The sequence below is a fragment of the Ornithorhynchus anatinus genome, chromosome 21, assembly GCF_004115215.2.
Source record: "Ornithorhynchus anatinus isolate Pmale09 chromosome 21, mOrnAna1.pri.v4, whole genome shotgun sequence".
Classification (NCBI taxonomy): domain Eukaryota; kingdom Metazoa; phylum Chordata; class Mammalia; order Monotremata; family Ornithorhynchidae; genus Ornithorhynchus; species Ornithorhynchus anatinus.
In genome coordinates this window covers 8373999-8393371 of record NC_041748.1, presented here as the reverse complement: position 1 = coordinate 8393371, position 19373 = coordinate 8373999, and the positions used below count along the sequence as shown (strand labels likewise).

Genomic DNA, 19373 nt, shown 5'->3' with positions numbered 1-19373 from the left:
AACTCCTCCTCACCCCCACCAACCCTGGAGCCCTGGAGACACACAAATATCTGTAGCCAGTACCCTTAGTCATTTCTCAACTAGATGTGAACTGTACTTGGCTACAAACTCTTTCTCTGACAAATGTTACTTCCTTATGTCTTTCAGGTTTACTTGTATGAGATGCGCTCAAGTACCTTTTGTCATAAATTAGCAGGCCACACTGAAACCGTCATCCAAGTGGCTTTTAGCCCATCAACTCCCCAGGTATGTCGTCTTAACAGTCTGTTGCCAATTTAAAAGATCTGCATCCAATATTTTGATAGTTACTAGCCAAGATTTACATTTATTGGGATTTCGTAGAATCGCAGATGGAGGGCAGAATTAGGAGCAAAAGAGATAATAAAAATCTTTAACTAGAATCATGGAGATCTATTCATTCCATTTCCATTTTTCTTTAAAGCACTATTTTTCATTTGGATCCTTAAAGATACAGTATCTTAGTAGATAGTTGGTAGATGTCAAAAATTGGTTGATAATGAAAATGGTAATTGTTGTCATGATTATTTTTATGGTATCACCTTATGCAAGTTTGGTAACTATGGTTGAAAAAGAGAAGTGAAGGTAATGAGATTCCACAAAAGGGGATACGCGCTCCTAACCACAATAGTTTAAAAATTAGAGTTTTGCAAATTGGGGAAATGTCTTAAAAGAGCTTCATATCACTTGTAGCTGAAGCCACAGGAAAATATAAATCTAAACAAATACTATATATTACTGGTCAGTAGTAGACAAAATTAGTTCTAAGTACTAGGAGAAGGAAGTTGGAATCTTCAGGAAAGGGACAGAAGCAATACAGAAAACAGTTTTCCGCCCCTGTAAAAGCATGGTTGGTTTCTGTAAAATCTGTAAAGCTGTGATATGGCTGCTTCTGGAATTCTGGGTGGAATTCTGTGGCCACAGTGTCTTAGGGCAGAATAGAGCTGGAGAAGGGCCAGGAAAATGCAACCAAGTTGGTTAAGGTATTGGATATGCAAAATGCATTGGGAAAATCCTCAAAAACATTCCAGGAGACATTATATAGAGCAATCACTATTTATGAAACCACTCATAGATTAACAAGGGGTAAGATATGACGGCAAACGACAGTAAAAATAGGATAAGAAAACTATCACAAGTTTTCTAGTGAGAGGAAAAAAATCATAAAACTTTTCACTTGACAGGTAGGCAGATTCTTTAGCAGAAATATCACAGCAGATCTACTTGTGTTCAGGCAATAGATCACACATCCTCTGGTTTAAATCTTCTCACAGTGAGAACATGCTGGAAAACCGGCCAGGTCTCACAACTGCGGTTCAGCTTAAGGGGAAGAGGCCTGTCCTTTCTGACAGGACCAGTTGAACTCTCCTGGGTTCTGGGGCCATTAGTTTTTTTTGAGACTACTGAATATGCAAGTCTTTTTCCCATTTTAAAATTCCTATTTCCTTTTTCCTATTTCCCATCTAACGATTGCAATTCAATCATCAAGGCCTATTATCACTACAGTGAATTTACCTTTTAATTAACATATTGTACTAAATGCTTAGTACAGTGGTCTGCATACATTAAGCACTCAAAAAAAACAACATTGATGGATAAAGCCATGCTGTGGCCATATGTCAGTTTTAAAACTCATAAAATATAGTTGTCATTCAGAATAATTGACTTCTTACCTTAGAAAAGGAGAACAGATCCAGAAGAAGCAACAAGAAATGGAATGTGATTGGATTTTATTACATGGCAATTTTGATTAGAAAGTTGTTTTAATAAGATATACTGATAAAATAGATTTGTTTTGTCCCAAACCTTAGCTCACCAACTATATATATCTACATCTATAATATAGATGTATACTTGTCGGCTGTGTGACTGTGGGCAAGTCACTTAACTTCTCTGTGCCTCAGTTCCCTCATCTGTAAAATGGGGATTAAGACTGTGAGCCCCAGGTGGGACAACCTGATTCCCCTATGTCTACCCCAGTGCTTAGAACAGTGCTCGGCACATAGTAAGCGCTTAACAAATACCAACATTATTATATATTATATATATATATACATCTAGAGAGAGAGAGAGACAGAGAGACAAAGTTAGGTTTTTCATTCTTTAGGATCCATTTGCGGGCTCTCCATGAAGGACTATGAGTAATGGGGAAATTTGTATCTGGGTGCCTGCAAATTAGGAAAACTAACATCACTGCAGGGAAGTAAGAAGTTTTGGGAGGAGGGGAAGTCACTCCTTCCTGGGAAAAGTTTTAGCTGTAAGGAAAGGTACTTTGAAATAGAATTTTGGATTATTGTTCTGTTGTTTATGGGTAATTTCTATGCTAAATAAGCAGATGGTTTAGTGGGAAGAGCCCTGGCTTGGGAGTCAGTAGACCTGGGTTCTAATCCTGTCTCTGCTAATTGCTTGCTGTGTGATTTTGGGAAAGTGACAGATGAGGTAACTTTCCTTTTTCACTTGTCTGCTATGTGACCTTGGACAAGTCACTTCACTTCTGTATTCCTCAGTAAAATGGAGATTAAATCTTACTCCTTCCCTCTGATTTAGACTCTGAGCCCCATGTAGGTCAGGGACTGTATCCAAGCAGAATAAGTATTATACTATTTAGAATACTTAGAATAATGCTCGGTACATAGTACATAAACACTTTACAAATACCACTTACAAACAAAAGAAAACAAAAACAGAGGCTATTTGAGTCCTGTATATATATTTTGCAGAAGCTGAATCAACTTATTTGGTGACTTCATGTTACCCAGTAGGTAATTAAAAAATGATTGGGATTCCTCCTCCAGGAAGCCTTCCCTGTTGGAGCCCTCCTCTCTTCTTCCACTCCCTTCTGTGCTGCTCATACTTACTCCTTCATTCATCCTCCCTCCCTTCCCCACAGCACATATGTATATATCTGTAATTTATTTATTTATATTAATATCGGTCCCCCACCCCCCCAGACTCTGAGCTTGTTTTGGGCAGAGAATGTGTCTGATGTTATGTTGTACTCTCCCAAGCATTTAGTACAGTGCTTTGCACACAGTAAATGCTCAGTACATATGGTTATTATTATTGTTATTCATAACCTCTGGAATGCAATGAGACTTATGAAACCAGCATCTATTGGAGACACAAGACTATAGGAAGGAGAAAGAGAGGAAGCAGGGCTGACTAATGGGATCCCAGGTGATTTCCATGACTCCAGGATGGAAAACTGAAAGTCATGATGACAATTTTGTTTAGGAATTCTTTGTCTTACACTTGTGTACAACCCTAGAAATCATCCCTCACCTTAGAAAGGAAAGGAAGACTGAGGGTTTTAGGACTCGGAGACACCTCTGGGTATCTGAACTCTGGGAATCATTTGGGCTAGAGAGAGCCTGTGAGGGTCCCTGAACTACTGCAGTGCTTGGGCTATTTTCTTTCTGTTCTTTAGTTTTCTATTTGTTATCGCACCATATTCTTGCAAATGGTCTCCTGCATTGTTTAAACAATGAAAAGCAGCATGGCTTAGTGGAAGGAACCCGGGCTTGGGAGGCAGAGGATGTGAGTTCTAATCCTGGCTCCGCCCCTTATCTGCTCTGTGACCTTGGGCAAGCCACTTAACTTCTCTGTGCCTCAGTTACCTCATCTGTAAAAGGGAGATTAAGACTGTGAGCCCCATGTGGGACAACCTGATTACCTTGTATCTACCCCAGTACTTATAACAGTGCTTGGCACATAGTAAGTGCTTAACAAATACCATCATTATTATTATTATTATGGTAAATGATTCTTTACAAATTGGCTTCAAGTTGGTTTTATTTTAAGCATTTAATATTTTGAACAATAGGATAGATGGAATAAAATTTGGGAATTTCTTCTGATTACCACCATTATTTCAAATCCTTCTCTTATCTGTCCTTTAATATAAATCTTGAGAATTCTGAGCATAAAATGTAAATCTGTCTCATTCAGTGAAAGTATATTCCTGTGAGGCTTTGACTTCATAGACAGGAAGTTGTGGTTTGAGCTCATCAGCTACTGCCAAGAAATACAAATATATGAATGCACCTGGAAAATAGATTTTTGCATTAAATGAGCTGTTATTTTAAACAGCAGTCAATTAATGTTGAAAGTGGCATCATTTTCATCCTACTCATAGGCAAAAGTCTCAGAAAATAAATCTTTTTTTAGGTACTGTAAGTGAGTTATTGCAAGATTCACAGACAGTACATTCTTAATGAATCTTTTGCTAAGGGAAAACTCATACTTTGATTCTTTTGCTTTGGGTAACACTATGCACATGTGCAAAATCGTTTCTTCTGATACTGTAGTACATTTTATCCAGACAGATGTGCATTGTCATAAGAAAATCCCAATTTCCCTAACAGGGTTCCAGCCAAAACATGTGGTGAAAACCATGTTTAGGCAGAACTGACTGTATTTTCATTTAAATAAGCTACAATGATGGGTGGGGGTAGGGGGAAGAGGGCAACTTTTCATTTTGAATATTTGGATAAATGCCAAGAGACTGGAGTGTTTGGGGGAATTTTAAAGGGATATAGCTTTGTATATACAGAGGAGGAAAGGCAGGAAGGGAAGAAAAGAGGAGGCAGGAAGGGAAAGACATGGAACAGAAGGGAAGAGGAAGGGAGGGAGAAAAATAATATGTAATAATAATAAAACAATACTATTATTAGTATTATGGGGGTGGATGCCAGCAAATTGGGTTGGACACAGTCCTTTTTCCCACATAGGGCTCACAGTCTCAATCCCCGTTTTACAGATGAGGTAACTGAGGCCCAGTGAAGTGACTTGCCCAAGGTCACACAGCAGACAAGTGGCAGAGCCAGGATTAGAACTCATGACCTTCTGACTGCCAGGCCTTTGCTCTGTCCACACTATGCCATGCTGGAATTGCAGAGGGGAAGAAGGAGAGGAAAACATAACATAAAGATAATAATAATGTTGGTATTTGTTAAGCGCTTACTATGTGCAGAGCACTGTTCTAAGTGCTGGGGTAGATACAGAGTAATCAGGTTGTCCCACGTGAGACTCACAGTTAATCCCCATTTTACAGATGAGATAACTGAGGCACAGAGAAGTTAAGTGACTTGCCCACAGTCACATAGCTGACAAGTGGTAGAGCTGGGATTCGAATCCATGATCTCTGACTCCCAAGCCTGTGCTCTTTCCACTGAGCCATGCTGCTTCTCATATATGCATGTAGGTGCTCTGGGTGTATCTGAGTGATTAGGTAATGGGGAAGAGATGAAATGGTATTAGTGCGTGCTTACTTGTATTGTGAGCGATGTTTGGGACAGGCACTCTATCTGACCTGATTGTCTTGTGTCTTAACCAGCGTTTTAGAGCAGTGCTTGACACATAGTAAGGGCTTAACAAATGCCACAATTAGTATATAGGATGGGGAGATTAGTGATTAATTAGGGATGGCTTCCTGAAGGAGATGTCATTTCAGAAATAGTGATAGTAATAGTATTTAAGTACTACCTGTGCAGAATACTGTACTCTGTGCTGGGAAAGAGTATACATTTGGGAGTTTGACACAGTTCCTATCCCATGAGGGACTCGTAATCTATAAATATATGTTAGGGAGTTGATTGGAGACAGACATTGGGAACAATAAAATAATAAAATCAAACCAAGCGATCATATTTATTGAGCAGTTACTGTGTGCAGAGCACTGTATTAAGTGCTTGGGAGAGTACAACAATATATCAGACAGTGAGTTTACAGTCTAGTGTCTACAGTCTAAATCAATCAATCAATCATATTTATTGAGCACTTTCTGTGTGCAACATTAAAATAACGTAAAGGACAAGGACAAATACACAGTTAACAAGATAAAGGCAAAGGTCAGCAGGGAGCTGAATCTAGAAGAGCAGAATTTCAGGCTCTTTATGATTCAGAGTCCATACTTCACCCAAAGCCTCAGCTATGACTCCCATAGTCACCGGGCTTCCTGAGGTTATTCATTCATTCATTCAATAGTATTTATTGAGTGCTTACTATGTGCAGAGCACTGTACCAAGTGCTTGGAATGTACAATTTGGCAACAGATAGAGACAATCCCTGCCCACTGACGGGCTTACAGTCTAATCAGGGGAGACAGACAAAAACAATAGCAATAAATAGAATCAAGGGGATGTACATCTCATTAACAAAATAAATAGGGTAATAAAAATATATACAAATGAGCAGATGAGCACAGTGTTGAGGGGAGGGGAAGGGAGAGGGGGAGGAGCAGAGGGAAAGGGGGGAAAAGGGGGCTTAGCTGAGGGGAGGTGAAGTGGGGGGCAGAGAGGGAGCAGAGGGAAAAGGGGAAGCTCAGTCTGGGAAGACCTCTTGGAGGAGGTGAGCTCTCAGTAGGGCTTTGAAGAGGGGAAGAGAGTTAGTTTGGTGGAGGTGACGAAGGAGAGCATTCCAGGACAGCGGGAGGATGTGGGCAAGGGGTCGACGGCGGGATAGGCGAGAATGGGGGACGGTGAGGAGGTGGGTGGCAGAGGAGCGGAGCTTATAATAATGTTAATAATAATGTTGGTATTTGTTAAGTGCTTACTATGTGCCGAGCACTGTTCTAAGCGCTGGGGTAGACATAGGGGAATCAGGTTGTCCCACGTGGGGCTCACAGTCTTAATCCCCATTTTACAGATGAGGGAACTGAGGCACAGAGAAGTTAAGTGACTTGCCCACAGTCACACAGCCGACAAGTGGCAGAGCTGGGATTCGAACTCATGAGCCCTGACTCCAAAGCCCGTGCTCTTTCCACTGAGCCACGCTGGGGTGGGCAGTAGAAAGAGAGAAGGGAGGAGAGGTAGGAGGGGGCAGGTGATTGAGAACCTTGAAGCCTAGAGTGAGGAGTTTTTGTTTCGTGCGGAGGTTGATAGGCAACCACTGGATATCACTGGATACCACTGGAGGTTGATAGGCAACCACCTGGCAACTCCCGGGCTATATGAGATCTCATGCTGCATGTACTGTTCTATTTCCTGCAGCATGGCAGGGGCAGGCAGTTCAGGTCGGTGGAGAGATGGAGTGGGGCTAAGATCATATGGGGAGGAGAGGCTTCAGCCACTGAATGTTTTGCTTAGCCTCAGTGGTGACGTTGCAGTGCATCTTCCTCAGTTAGATTTTCTCACCTGACCCTCCTTGTCTTTAGAACACAGCTTCCCCTCCTGCGCTCTGTTAAATGTACTCCTCCCCCTACCCTAGGGGTACATCTGGACATTATCTCAGTCTGAGATGGGACCTCTCCATAATAATAATAATAATGTTGGTATTTGTTAAGCGCTTACTATGTGCCGAGCACTGTTCTAAGCGCTGGGGTAGACACAGGGGAATCAGGTTGTCCCACGTGGGGCTCACAGTCTTAATCCCCATTTTACAGATGAGGTAACTGAGGCACTGAGAAGTTAAGTGACTTGCCCAAAGTCACACAGCTGACAAGTGGTAGAGCCGGGGTTCGAACCCATGACCTCTGACTCCAAAGCCCGTGCTCTTTCCAGTGAGCCACGCTGCTTCTCCATGACATCACAAGGAGAGGCAAGACATATGAGTAGCCTTTAGTTTTCTCTTATGATGCTGGATTTGCCTCGAGTTCCCTTCCCTAACAGCTACCTCTCTCCTGTCCCACTGGGGAGAAGAATAAAGATAGGAGAGGGAGAGCCAGTTAAGTTCCTCACAGCTTAGGCTGCCATAACTGGCCGTCTGTAGCCCAGGAAGGAACAATCATAGAGGTGAAGCTTCCGTGTACCTAGAGAGGATCAGGAAGTTCTGCTCTCTGAGAAGGGCTTTAAAGTTGAAGAGAGCAGTGGTCTCTCCTGAAGCAAAGGGGGTGGAAGTTCCTGATAGAAGGGAAGATGGGAGCAAGAGGTTGGATGTGGGAGAGAGGCAAATATGAGGTACAGTGAATAAGTAGCTTGGCTGGAGTTGAATGAGATTTTGGAGCTGGGAGCAGTCAGTCAACCGTATTTATTGAGTACTTAAAATGTGCAGAGCCCTGTGCTAATCGCTTGGGAGAGTACACTATAACAATATAACACATTCCCTGCCCACAATGAGCTTACAGTCTAGAGGGGGAAACAGACATTAATATAAATAATTACAGATACATATGTAAGTGCTCTGGAGCTGAGACGGGGTGTGAATAAAGGGAGCAAGTCAGGGTGACGTAGAAGGGAGTTGAAGTAAAGGAAAAGAGGGCTTAGTCAGGGAAGGGCTCTTGGAGGAGATGTGCCTTCAATAAGGCTTTGCAGGCCCTGGGGGGGTAATTGTCTGTCAGATATGAGGAAGAAGTGTGTTCCAGGCCAGAGGCAGGACGTGGCGGCGAGATAATTAAGATGGACGTATAGTGAGATGGGTACCATTGGGTACCATGGGTACGAGAAGCAGCGTGGCTCAGTGGAAAGAGCACGGGCTTTGGAGTCAGGGCTCATGAGTTCGAATCCCAGCTCTGCCACTTGTCAGCTGTGTGACTGTGGGCAAGTCACTTAACTTCTCTGTGCCTCAGTTCCCTCATCTGTAAAATGGGGATTAAGACTGTGAGCCCCACGTGGGACAACCTGATTCCCCTGTGTCTACTCCAGCGCTTAGAACAGTGCTCGGCACATAGTAAGCGCTTAACAAATACCAACATTATTATTATTATTATTATTATTACCATTAGAGGAGTGAAGAGTGCGAGCTGGATTGTAGCTGGGATGTATTGGGAGAATCAATCAATCAGTCAATCAATGGTATTTATTGAGTGCTTACTGTAATAGGCACTTGGGAAGGTACACTATAACAGAGTTGGTATGCATGTTCCCTGCCCACCAGGAGCTTACAGTCTAGAGTGGGAGGCAGACATTAAAATAAATTCTGGATATGTACATAAATGCCGAGGATGGGGATGGATTTCAAATGCTTAATGGGTACAGATCCAAATGCCCAGAGAGAAGAGAGATGATAAATAGGAAAGAGAGCACTAACCGAGTGCTTTAAATAATGATAATAATAATGATGATGATGATGTATTTGTTAAGTACTTACTATGTGCAAGGCTCTGGGGTGGTTACTTGCAAATCAGTTGGACACCATCCCTGTCCCACACAGGGCTTACAGTCTCAATCCCCACTTTCCAGGTGAGGTTAACTGAAGCTCAGAGTGGCGAAGAGACTTCCTGAGGTCAAACAGCAGACAAATTGGTGAAGCCAGAATTAGAACCCATGACCTTCTGACTCCCAGGCCCCTGCTGCATCCTCTTCTGAATTGAGGGATGGGGGCACAGGAGGCTCCGGGCAGGTGTGCGTGGGGGTGTGTTGCTGTTGTTTTCAGGAGCCAATTCCAGCAGGGGCCAGGAATGAGCTCAACCTCCTGCCCTAGGGCAGTTCCAGGCATAATGAGGGCAGGTCCCAGGCATCATGAGGGCAGGTCCCAGGCCAAGGTCCTGTCTGAACCCCCAGACCGCCTATCAGCGGGCAGGACCCCAGGGCCCTGCAGGACTGCAGATGCCATGCCACCCGGAGTCTGCAAGTCCCAGATTTTCACTCCATCCCCACCCCGGTCCCTTCACACCCTGATTCTGGAGACTAGTTTGGGTTGAGACAGGCAGTCTTGAGTCCGTCCGTCCTTCCATCTAACAGCTGCCACAGCAACCTGAAGAGGGAACCGTCTTAAAAGCTTTAAAGCTGATGGTCAAGAGTTTCTGCTGGATGCAGAGAGGAATCAATTAATCAGTGGTGCCAAGAACTGCAATGAGCACTTGGGCGAACACAACACAATAGATTAGGTATTTCCAGAGAGAATGGATTGCAAGGTAAGAAGGAGGTGAGGAGGCTAGGAAGAGATTTGGGGGAGTTGACACCTGATGGTTTCAATTTTGTAAACAAAGAAGTTTCAAGGGATGGGTAGTTTGAAGTTGGTGTGAAAAGAGATCCGGAATGTGGTGAGCTAACAGTACTAGAGGGCGGTAATTGCAAATAACGTCCATATGAATATTTCTCTACCGACACATTTTTGAACACCGGCATGATTGATGGAGAAATGTAGTTTCCATATTTTACAGGAAGGTAATCATGTTAAACATCTTACTCTTTTTGCTCAAAGCAAACTGGGGAATGTTATGTGTTAAAGATTCCTGATATCTACAAGAGATGCTTTTAGCAGATGAGACCTTAAGGTTTCCAAGAGACCTAAACGTTTCCACGGTCTCTCTTGGCTGCATTTTGTTTTATCTGGAGCAAAGTACCAATTCCTTTTGGTGCCTCTAAATAGGATATTTTAAGTGGAACTGTTAGTTCTAAATATTTAGAAGGCTGACATTGAATTCAGTTTCTTCTTTCATTAAAAATGGATCCATTTGAGTATGAAAATAGCCTTTAAAGCCACACAAGAATAGGTAAGATTGCATTCTTCCACTCTTAATTAATCAGTAGTATTTATTGCAAGCTAAGTTTTTGTAAGCACTTTAGTAAATACTTGAAAGAGTATAGTAGAGTCAGTAGACATGATCTGTGCCTTCAAAGATTTCATAATCTAGTTGGGGAGACAGATACTAAAATCAATTATAGGTAGGAGGAAACAAAATATATGTGCATAAGTATAAATAAGAATAAAAGGGCAACAATGTGAAATGGAGGGGTTTTGTTTGTTTGTTTGTTTGTTTGTTTGAAATGGTACTTAAAAGTGTACTCTGTGCCAGGCATTGAACTAAATGTCGTAGTAGATACAAACTAATCTGCTTGGGCACAGTCCCTACCCAATATGGGACCCACAGTCTAAGTCAGAGAGAGGGATTTAATCTCTATTTTGCAAATGAAGAGGTAACTAGGCACAGAGAAGTTAAATCACTTGGCCAAGGTCACACAGGTGGCTGAGTGGGATTAAAACCCAGGTCCTCTGTTAGTAAATGAGTGATTTGCTCACATGAATGTGCTGAAGTGGAGAGGATTTGACCCCCTTCCCAGTCCCTTAGCACTTGAGTACATGTGTAATTTTGATTTATTTATATTAATGTCTGCTTCCCCCATTAGACTGTAAGCTCGTTCTGGGCAGGGAATGTGTCTGTTATATTGTACTCCCCGAAGTGTTGGTATTTGTTAAGCGCTTACTATGTGCCGAGCACTGTTCTAAGCGCTGGAGTAGACACAGGGGAATCAGGTTGTCCCACGTGGGGCTCACAGTCTTAATCCCCATTTTACAGATGAGGTAACTGAGGCACCGAGAAGTTAAGTGACTTGCCCAAAGTCACACAGCTGACAAGTGGCCGAGCCGGGATTTGAACCCATGACCTCTGACTCCAAAGCCCGTGCTCTTTCCATTGAGCCACGCTGCTTCTCTAAATGCTTCTCGAAGTGCTTACTACAGTGCTCTGCACACAGTAAGTGCTCAATAAAAGCAATTTACTGATGGGTAATAGGGTGTAGAGATTGGCGATTCATCATGGAAGGTCTCTTGAAGGAGATATGGTTTTACACAGTGGGGAGAACAAGTGGTTTGTTAGATATGAAGGGGAAGGGATTTCCAGACAGAAGGGAGAGTGTGAGCAAGAGGTTAAGCAGAGAGAGAGATGTGAACCAGGCACAGTGATTAGGTTGGCATGAGGGGAATGAAACATGCATTCTGGGGTGTAGTGAGAGAAGCAAGAACTCCTTCCCCCTCCGTATATGGCAGACGACCACTCTTTCACTTTCAAAGCAATATTAAAGTCACATCTCCTCCAAGAGGCCTTTCCTGATTAAAGCTCTCTTTTTCCTGACTCAGTCTCCCTTCGGCATTATCTATGAACTTGAATCTGTGAGCTTTGGACATTTGATTATTCACCCTTCCCCCAACCCCACAGTACTTAAGTACATATCTTTAAATTATGTATTATAAGTGATTTATTCATAATTATATCTATCTCCCCATCTAAACTGTAAGTTCCTTGGGGTCAGGGAATGTCTCTGCTAATTCTGGTGTATCCCACTCTCCCAAGTGCTTAGTACAGTGCTCTGCCCATAGTAGATAAATAGGCAGAAGGAGATTTGAGATAGAAGAGAAGCTGGGGCCAGTCAGGTAGTTTGGGGTTCTCATCTGCCAAGAGATGTTAGAAGAAGGCGTGAGAAGAGAGAAACTCCCCAAAGGGCTGATTTTAGATTGAGAGTGGAAGGGGTCCAGAATTGAGCTCTGAAGGATCCCCACCATTACGCTGAGGGAGGCAGAGGAAGAAACCAAGAACCATTATAAGAAACCAAGAAGGAGCAGCCAGAGAGGTAGGAGAACTGGACAAGACACTCAGAGAAACCAAGATTAGTTAGTGTTCCAAGGAGGATATAATCCATAGCATCAGAGGTTGCTGAAAGATCTAGGAGGAATAGGATGGAGTAGAGTCTGTTACCTTGGATGACCTTGAAGAAACCAGTTTCTGTGAAGTGAATGGGGTGGAAACTGGATTGCAGGGATTTGAAGAGGGACTCTCAATCAATCAGTCAATCATATATACGATTGTTTACCGTGTCCAGAGCACTGTGCTAAGCACTTGGGAGAGTATAATGTAACAGAGTTGATAGACACTTTCCCTGCCCACAATGAGCTTACAGTCTAGAGTGGGAGACAGGCATTAATATAAATAATAGACATAAGTGGAGCTGAGGGAGGGGTGAATAAAGGGAGCAAATCCAAGGGCAAGGGTGACTCAGAAGGGAGTGGGAGAAGAGGAAATGAGGGCCTAGTCAGGGAAGGCCTGTTGGAGGAGATGTGGCTTCAATAATGATAGCTTTGACAACGGGGAGAGTGATCTTCTGGCAGATATGAAGGGGGGGCGGGGCCTTCCAGGTTAGAGGCAGGATGTAGGCGAGAGGTCAGAGGCAAGATAGATGAGATTGAGGTACAGTGAGTAAGTTGGCATGAGAGAAGTGAAGTGTGTGGGCTGAATTGGCAGAGTGGCTAGAGCACAGGCCCAGGAGTCGGAAGGTTCTAATCCTGGCTCTGCCACTTGTCTGCTGTGAGACCTTGGGCAAATCACTTCACTTCTTTGAGCCTCAGTTATCTCATCTGTAAAATGGGGATTGAGACTGTGAGCCCCATGTGGGACAGGGAACTTGTCCAAACCAATTTGCTTGGATTCACCCCAGCGCTTAGTACAGTCCCTGACACATAGTAAGCACTTAGTAAGTACCATAATTACCAATGATAGGGAAGCAGCAAAGTAATATAGGAAATAGGTTGGGAGCAAGGTGATTCCTTTAAAGCCGATGGCAAGGAGTTTCTGTTTGAGGCAGAGGTGGATGGGGCAACCATTGGAAGTTTTTGAGGAGTGGGGAAACATGGACTGAACGTTTTGGAGAAAAATGATCTGGGCAGCAGGCTGAAGTATGGACTAGAGTGGGGAGGTACAGGAGGTTGGGAGGTCAGCAAGGATGCTGATGCAGTAATCAAGGTGGGATAGGATAAGTGCTTAGATTTACATAGTAGCAGTTTACATGGAGAGGAAAGGGCAGATTTTAGTGATGTTGTGAAGGTTGAACTGACAGGATTTAGTGAAAGATTGAATATGTGGGTTGAGAGAGAGATGAGCCGGGATAATGCCAAGATTATGGGCTTGTGAGACAGAGAGGGTGGTGATGCTGTCTTACAGTGTCAGGAAATCATGGGGAAGACAGGGTTTGGGTGGGAAGAGAAGGAGTTTTGTAAGAGGAGAGAAAATGAAGGCAATGGGTGTAAAACCATTCAAGGGGTATGGATAAACATTGTAGGAGGGCAATGAGGAGAGCTGGATAGTGCAGTGGGGTCAAGGGTTGAGGGTTTTTTAGGATATAGGAGACATCAGTGTTTTGGAAAGCAAAGGGGATGGAGCCATGACAGTTTGAGCAGTTGAAGATGGCAGTCAGGGAGGGAAGAAGAGGGGGCAATAATTTTTATAATGTATGAAAATGATGGTCAGAGGTTCAAGTAAATGGGAGAGCTAGCTGTTCATTGGGAAAGGACCATTTATTGTCAAATTTGTTCATATCATCTAAGAGTGAATGTCAGGATTAAAGTGGTATACAGATCTACAGTCATATATCTTCTAAGGTCTGGGCAGACACTTTTAGTTTTTCAAAATGATGCTTCATGTGACAAACTGGCTCTGTTTTTTCTGGGCCAACTATCTTGAGGTTTGGTTGGCATCAGTAGTAAATTCACTGATCACTTTTGCTCTTACCACTTTGAAATCTTTCATTCAAGGAGGATATCATTCATTTGAGTTCTAATCCCGGCTCTTACACTTGTCAGCTCTGTGATCTTGGGCAAGTCACTCAACTTCTCTGTGCCTCAGTTACCTCATCTGTAAAATGGGGATGAAGACTGTGAGCTCTATGTGGGACAACTTGATTACCTTGTATCTACCCCATCGCTTAGAACAGTGCTTGGCACATAGTAAGCATTTAACAAATACCAAAAGTATTATTGCTAGTATTATTATTTGTTTACAATTTCATTTCAGGCACCATTTTGAAATTATTTGCAAGACCATAATCCTTTTTTGGAAACCAAAAAAGGAAGTATGTGGGTAGGGAATGTATCTGTTATATTGTTGTGTTATACTCTGCCATGTGCTTAGTACAGTGCTCTGCACATGGTAAGTGCTCAATAAATACCATTGATTGATTTGCAGCAGAGAAATTCTTGCTCCTGGGAGTCTATTGGAAGTTGTTGCAGAAAGAGTGGATTTCCTGGATTGTGGGTGGCAATATGAAATGTCAAGAGGCTTTATTTTCAGCATACCAACAGGAAATCCTGTGAAAAAAGGGAACTCTCAGATTTCTACACTCTTCCCCTGCTGTATCAGCAAGGAGTTGGAAAGGATTGTGGTTTGGAAGAGTGGGAATGAAGTCACTGGATAGATTCAGTTTAATGATAGCATCAGTCCTATAACCCTTATAGGGAGCTTTCTATTTAGGGCTTGGTGGATCTTTAGATTGGAGGAAGTAAGCTGTTTTGAAATGAGAGCAATTGGCTAATAATTTTTATGAGCTGTTGTGATTGGAATATATTTTGGGTACGTCATCAACATACCGGGAACTGTAATTTATCTGGTTTTATGAGCTCCATTATGGTTTGAAGGAACCACTCATTCAGAGGCTGTTTAGGTGGGAAAAGGATCTTGGGCCTGTCTCTTTAGTCACTGCTTATCTTTCAGGGAGATTGTAGCGTTTTGGCTAGAATATGGATTGCGGACTTTCTTGCTCTTGGAAGAGTATCTAGTAAAAAATGCTCCAGCATTCTTCACTTCAAAGAATAAGTAGGATTTGACTGTTTTAGAAGAAAAATGGCATGATGCATAGAGAGGTGGCGATGGAGAATACCTGGATCTTATTTTTGGTCCCCTTATGAGTGGTTGGTTGGTTTGGACCCAAGACTCACTTTATGCCCCCGGAGGTTGCTTAAATCCCACTCACTCCTACTTAGACTGTGAGCCCCATGTAGAACATGGGTTATGCCCAATCTGATAACCTAGTATCTATTCCAGTGCTTAGAACAGTGCTTGGCATATAGCAAGCACTTAAGAAATATCATTATTATTATTTGCAGAGCAGGGGCAAATCTATACATAAAGAACCAGATGGCTTTCTTTTCCTTTTTGGAAAAGTGCATCACAGCGAGGATTTGTGCTGCTGGAGTACTAAAAGGAGATCATTCTTTACTCTGAGCTTGGCAACCTGGCTATTTGGACTATTCTTTCCACTTCTTAAAACTTCTGAGCAGTCAAAAATAATAGAGATACTGAATTACACTTATCCTCACCCTCTTCCTGATTTTCAAATGTCCACAGAAAAATCCAAACCTCACCCATGAACTACATCTCATCAGAAATGTCTTTAAATCCATTTTCCATCCTATTTTTCCTTCTCTTGCAGCTGATGGAGATTTCTGGGCTACAAGTAATTTTCCCCATAGCACAAAATATCTCAAGAGTTTAAGCGCATTTCAGATAACACTTCCTAATAACTGTGCTGTTTGCTAAGTGCTTACTGTGAGCCAAGGACTGTACTAAGCTCCGGGGTAGATATTATAATAATTGTGGTATTTGTTAAGTGCTTACTATGTGCCAAGCAGTGTACTAAGTGCTGGGGTGGATACAAACAAATCAGGTTGGACACAGTCCCTGTCCCTCAGTGGGCTCACAGTCTTAATCCCCATTTTACCCATGATGTAACTGAGGCATAGAGAATTGAACTGACTTGCCCAAGGCCACACAGCAGACAAGCAGCAGAGCTGGGATTAGAACCCATGACCTTCTGACTCCCAGGCCTATGCTCAATCCACTACACCACCGAGTTCCTGTTCTTTATGGGGCTCACAATTTAAGGGGAAGGGAAAATAGGTACTTAATTCCCATTTTATAGATGAAGAAACTGAGGTACAGAGAAATGTATTGCTTTGCCCCAGGTCACCCAGCAGGTAGGTGGGAGATCCAGGATTAGAACCCACAACTTCTAACTTCCAGTCATTTGCTCTTTCTACTAGACCTTGCTGCCTCTAGACTGTAAGCTCATTGTGAGCTGGGAACATGTCTGTTTATTGTTATATTGTAGTCCCCCAAGCGCTTAGTACAGTGGTCTGCACACAGTAAGCACTCAATAAATACGAATGAATGAATAAATGAATGAATGCAGAACTGAGTTCTAACTAGTAACTTTTGTCATTTAATACCAGAAATACATTTTCTTGCTGCCCAGGGGGAAGTTACAGGAGCAAACTCAATGCCATTCAATGGTTGTTTCCTCACAGTAGTTCTAATAAAGGGCTGGCCCCCCCCCAACCCAAGTTGGCCTGGAGTTGGGTCAGTTTGGCTTCCCTCCTTTGGAGCTCACTTTGCTGTTTGACACCCTGGGACATGTCTCCGTATCTTCCGTGTACTTGCTCCTTCTCCGTGAGCTCTCTGGTAATGTTCGGGAGGGACCCAAACCAGGGAATGCAGAGTTCAGGCTGACTAAAGGCAAATCCATCTGGATTTGATTGGCCCAAACGACTTCCCTCTCCTCCTTTAGCCAGAGTTATAATGTCCTGAAGGAGAAGGAGACAATCTCCTTTTATAGAGAGAAAGCCAAAACAACGAAGAACAATGAGATACCTCCTGGTATTATTTCTCTTGCTCATAGTTTCTCAGAAAAGAACAGATCATCCTGTGCCCTTCCATGTGTACATCCAGAGCTACCACGGTTATTTAAGTTGGAGGCTCTGTCCTTAATATGTACCAGCCCCGAACTTGGGAAAAATCTTTAAGAGTTGGTGGTGGTCCAGCAGAGCCCGGAAAAAAGCAATCCAGAGGCCTGGGGTTCCCAGGGCTAGGGAAGAGGCCTCCCAGATCAGATCAGCTATGTACTGAATTCATAAAATTTGGGGGGAATGAGAATGGGCCTAAGCCTTCAGGGAGGGATCGGATCAGCCACCATCTGCTCAGAGTTCCAGCTGTTGGTCAGGCAGCTGAGGGAAAGCATCTCAATTCATGAGTTTGCCTAAAAACAGTAATAATAATAATGATGGTGGTGGTATTTGGTGGTGGAGAAGCAGTGTGGCCTAATGGATGAGATATGGACCGGGTAGTCGGAGGACGTGCAATCTAATCCCGGTTCTGCCACATGTCTGCTGTGTGATACTTGGGCAAGTCACTTCACTTCTCTGTACCTCAGTTGCCTCATCTGTAAAGTGGGGATTAAGACTATGAGCCCCATTTGGGGCAGGGATTATGTCCTAGGCCTTATACCTACCCTGGTCTTAGAACAGTGCTTGGCACATAGGAAACACTTAACAAATACCACAATTATTATTATTTTTTTATGGATGAGGAAACTGAGGCCCAAAGAAGTTAAGTGACTTGACCAAAGTCACGCAGCTAGACTATGGAAATACCTTTATGGACAAAGCCTCATCCACTGCTGCATCACAGCTGAAAATCGGCAGTCAGTTGCCACAGAATCTCAACTTCAAAACAGAAGCCTCCAGAGTGGAGACAGTGAAAACAATGTTAGGGAACTGTATATGGGCATTGTGCAAGGCTCCTGAGCTGATTCCTCATTTTGCATTCTGTCCCTACATGGGGAGCTTCCCATTTGGAACCTGGACTAAGTTCCATCTCCAAATGACACAACTTTGAAACCTCTTGTTTGCACTGCAGAATGTGATACCCTCTCCATGGGAAGCTGCAAGCCCGGCAGTCTGGTTGCTTTTCCCACTGATTTGCTAAACCCTAAGCATGTAATAATATCCCACCATTCGCATAGTTCTGGTCATACTTCTCCTCGCTACTAGACAGATTGTTTTCTCAAACTTAAATCTTTCATAGGCTGCCCTTTCCATAATGTCTCATCTCTGTAGATCACATTTGGCTAGGTATCTGAGGACAGTGCTACTAGATGGCCATAATTCTCTGCGTTATGTATTTCAGATGTTAACAGGAATGATTTGAACATAAAATCCATAATGGGGCCTTAGCAAAGCTCCCTTTCCTCTGTAAATCCACTATGTCAACATGCCATTTCAACTCATGGTTTGGCTGGTAACTTTTCTCTGAATATTTTCTGCAGACTCTTTTCCAGACATTAAGGTACTGTAGATTACTCCATAGTAAAATGAGCTTTCATCCTGTGGGCCGGATGAGAGGTACGGGGAAAATCTGGAAATATATATCCTTTGATGCTAGCATGTACTATTTGCAAACACCCACATTTGAAATCACTTAGAGGCGGAAAACTATATAGCATACCAAAGGAAAAAACTTAAGTAATCAATGCCCAATTAATCATTTTTAAGAAGCAATCCGTATTTTTGCAGTACTTTGTTGAAATGCAAATCTGAAAAAACTTAGTCCAGCTTGATGGAACTATCCCTTCTGCATTTCTTGGTCAGCCTCTTTCTGAATATTGTTTTCAGTTCTGCCTTTGGAGTTGAAAAGAAACTGAGGAAATCCAGCAAAGAGTATCAGAAAAGATTAAAAGGATGAAAAATTAGCACCCTGAGGAAAAGTTAAAACTTCCATTGTTCTCTTTTTCCACAGAGGACTGAACAAGAGAAAACCAATTTAAATCGCTCCAGGAGAGTTTGGTTAGGCATGAGGAAGAATTTCTTAGCTGTTTAAGGATGATTAAATATTGCAACAGGATGCCAAGGGTGCTGTGGAATTTCCACCCTAGAAATCTTATTTAAAACAAGATCGTCATAAGTGTGTCTTGAATAGTTTAGATGCTAATCTGTAAACTCACTATGGGCAGGGATTGTGTCTGCCAACTCTTTTATATTTTACGCTCCCAGGTTTATACAGCAGTGCTCTGCACACAGTAAGTGCTCAATAAATATGATTTATGGATGGCCCAGAATCAAGGACCTGATTTGAAAAGTGACTTTTGGTTTCCTAGCTT

At 42.8% G+C, this 19373-nt stretch overlaps 1 protein-coding gene across 2 annotated transcripts in view; it reads left to right on the top strand.

Moving 5' to 3' along the window:
- The window catches only part of WDR27 (WD repeat domain 27), a 286735-nt gene that overhangs the window by 177658 nt on the left and 89704 nt on the right, over nucleotides 1-19373 (top strand). For both annotated transcript variants that reach the window (XR_005661263.1, XM_029048637.2), the window contains one exon: nucleotides 148-246. Coding sequence is in view for 1 of the 2 variants with exons in the window: in XM_029048637.2 (XP_028904470.1) it covers nucleotides 148-246 (99 nt within the window). In the remaining variant the exon portion in view is untranslated. The remainder of the gene's footprint in view (nucleotides 1-147; nucleotides 247-19373) is intronic.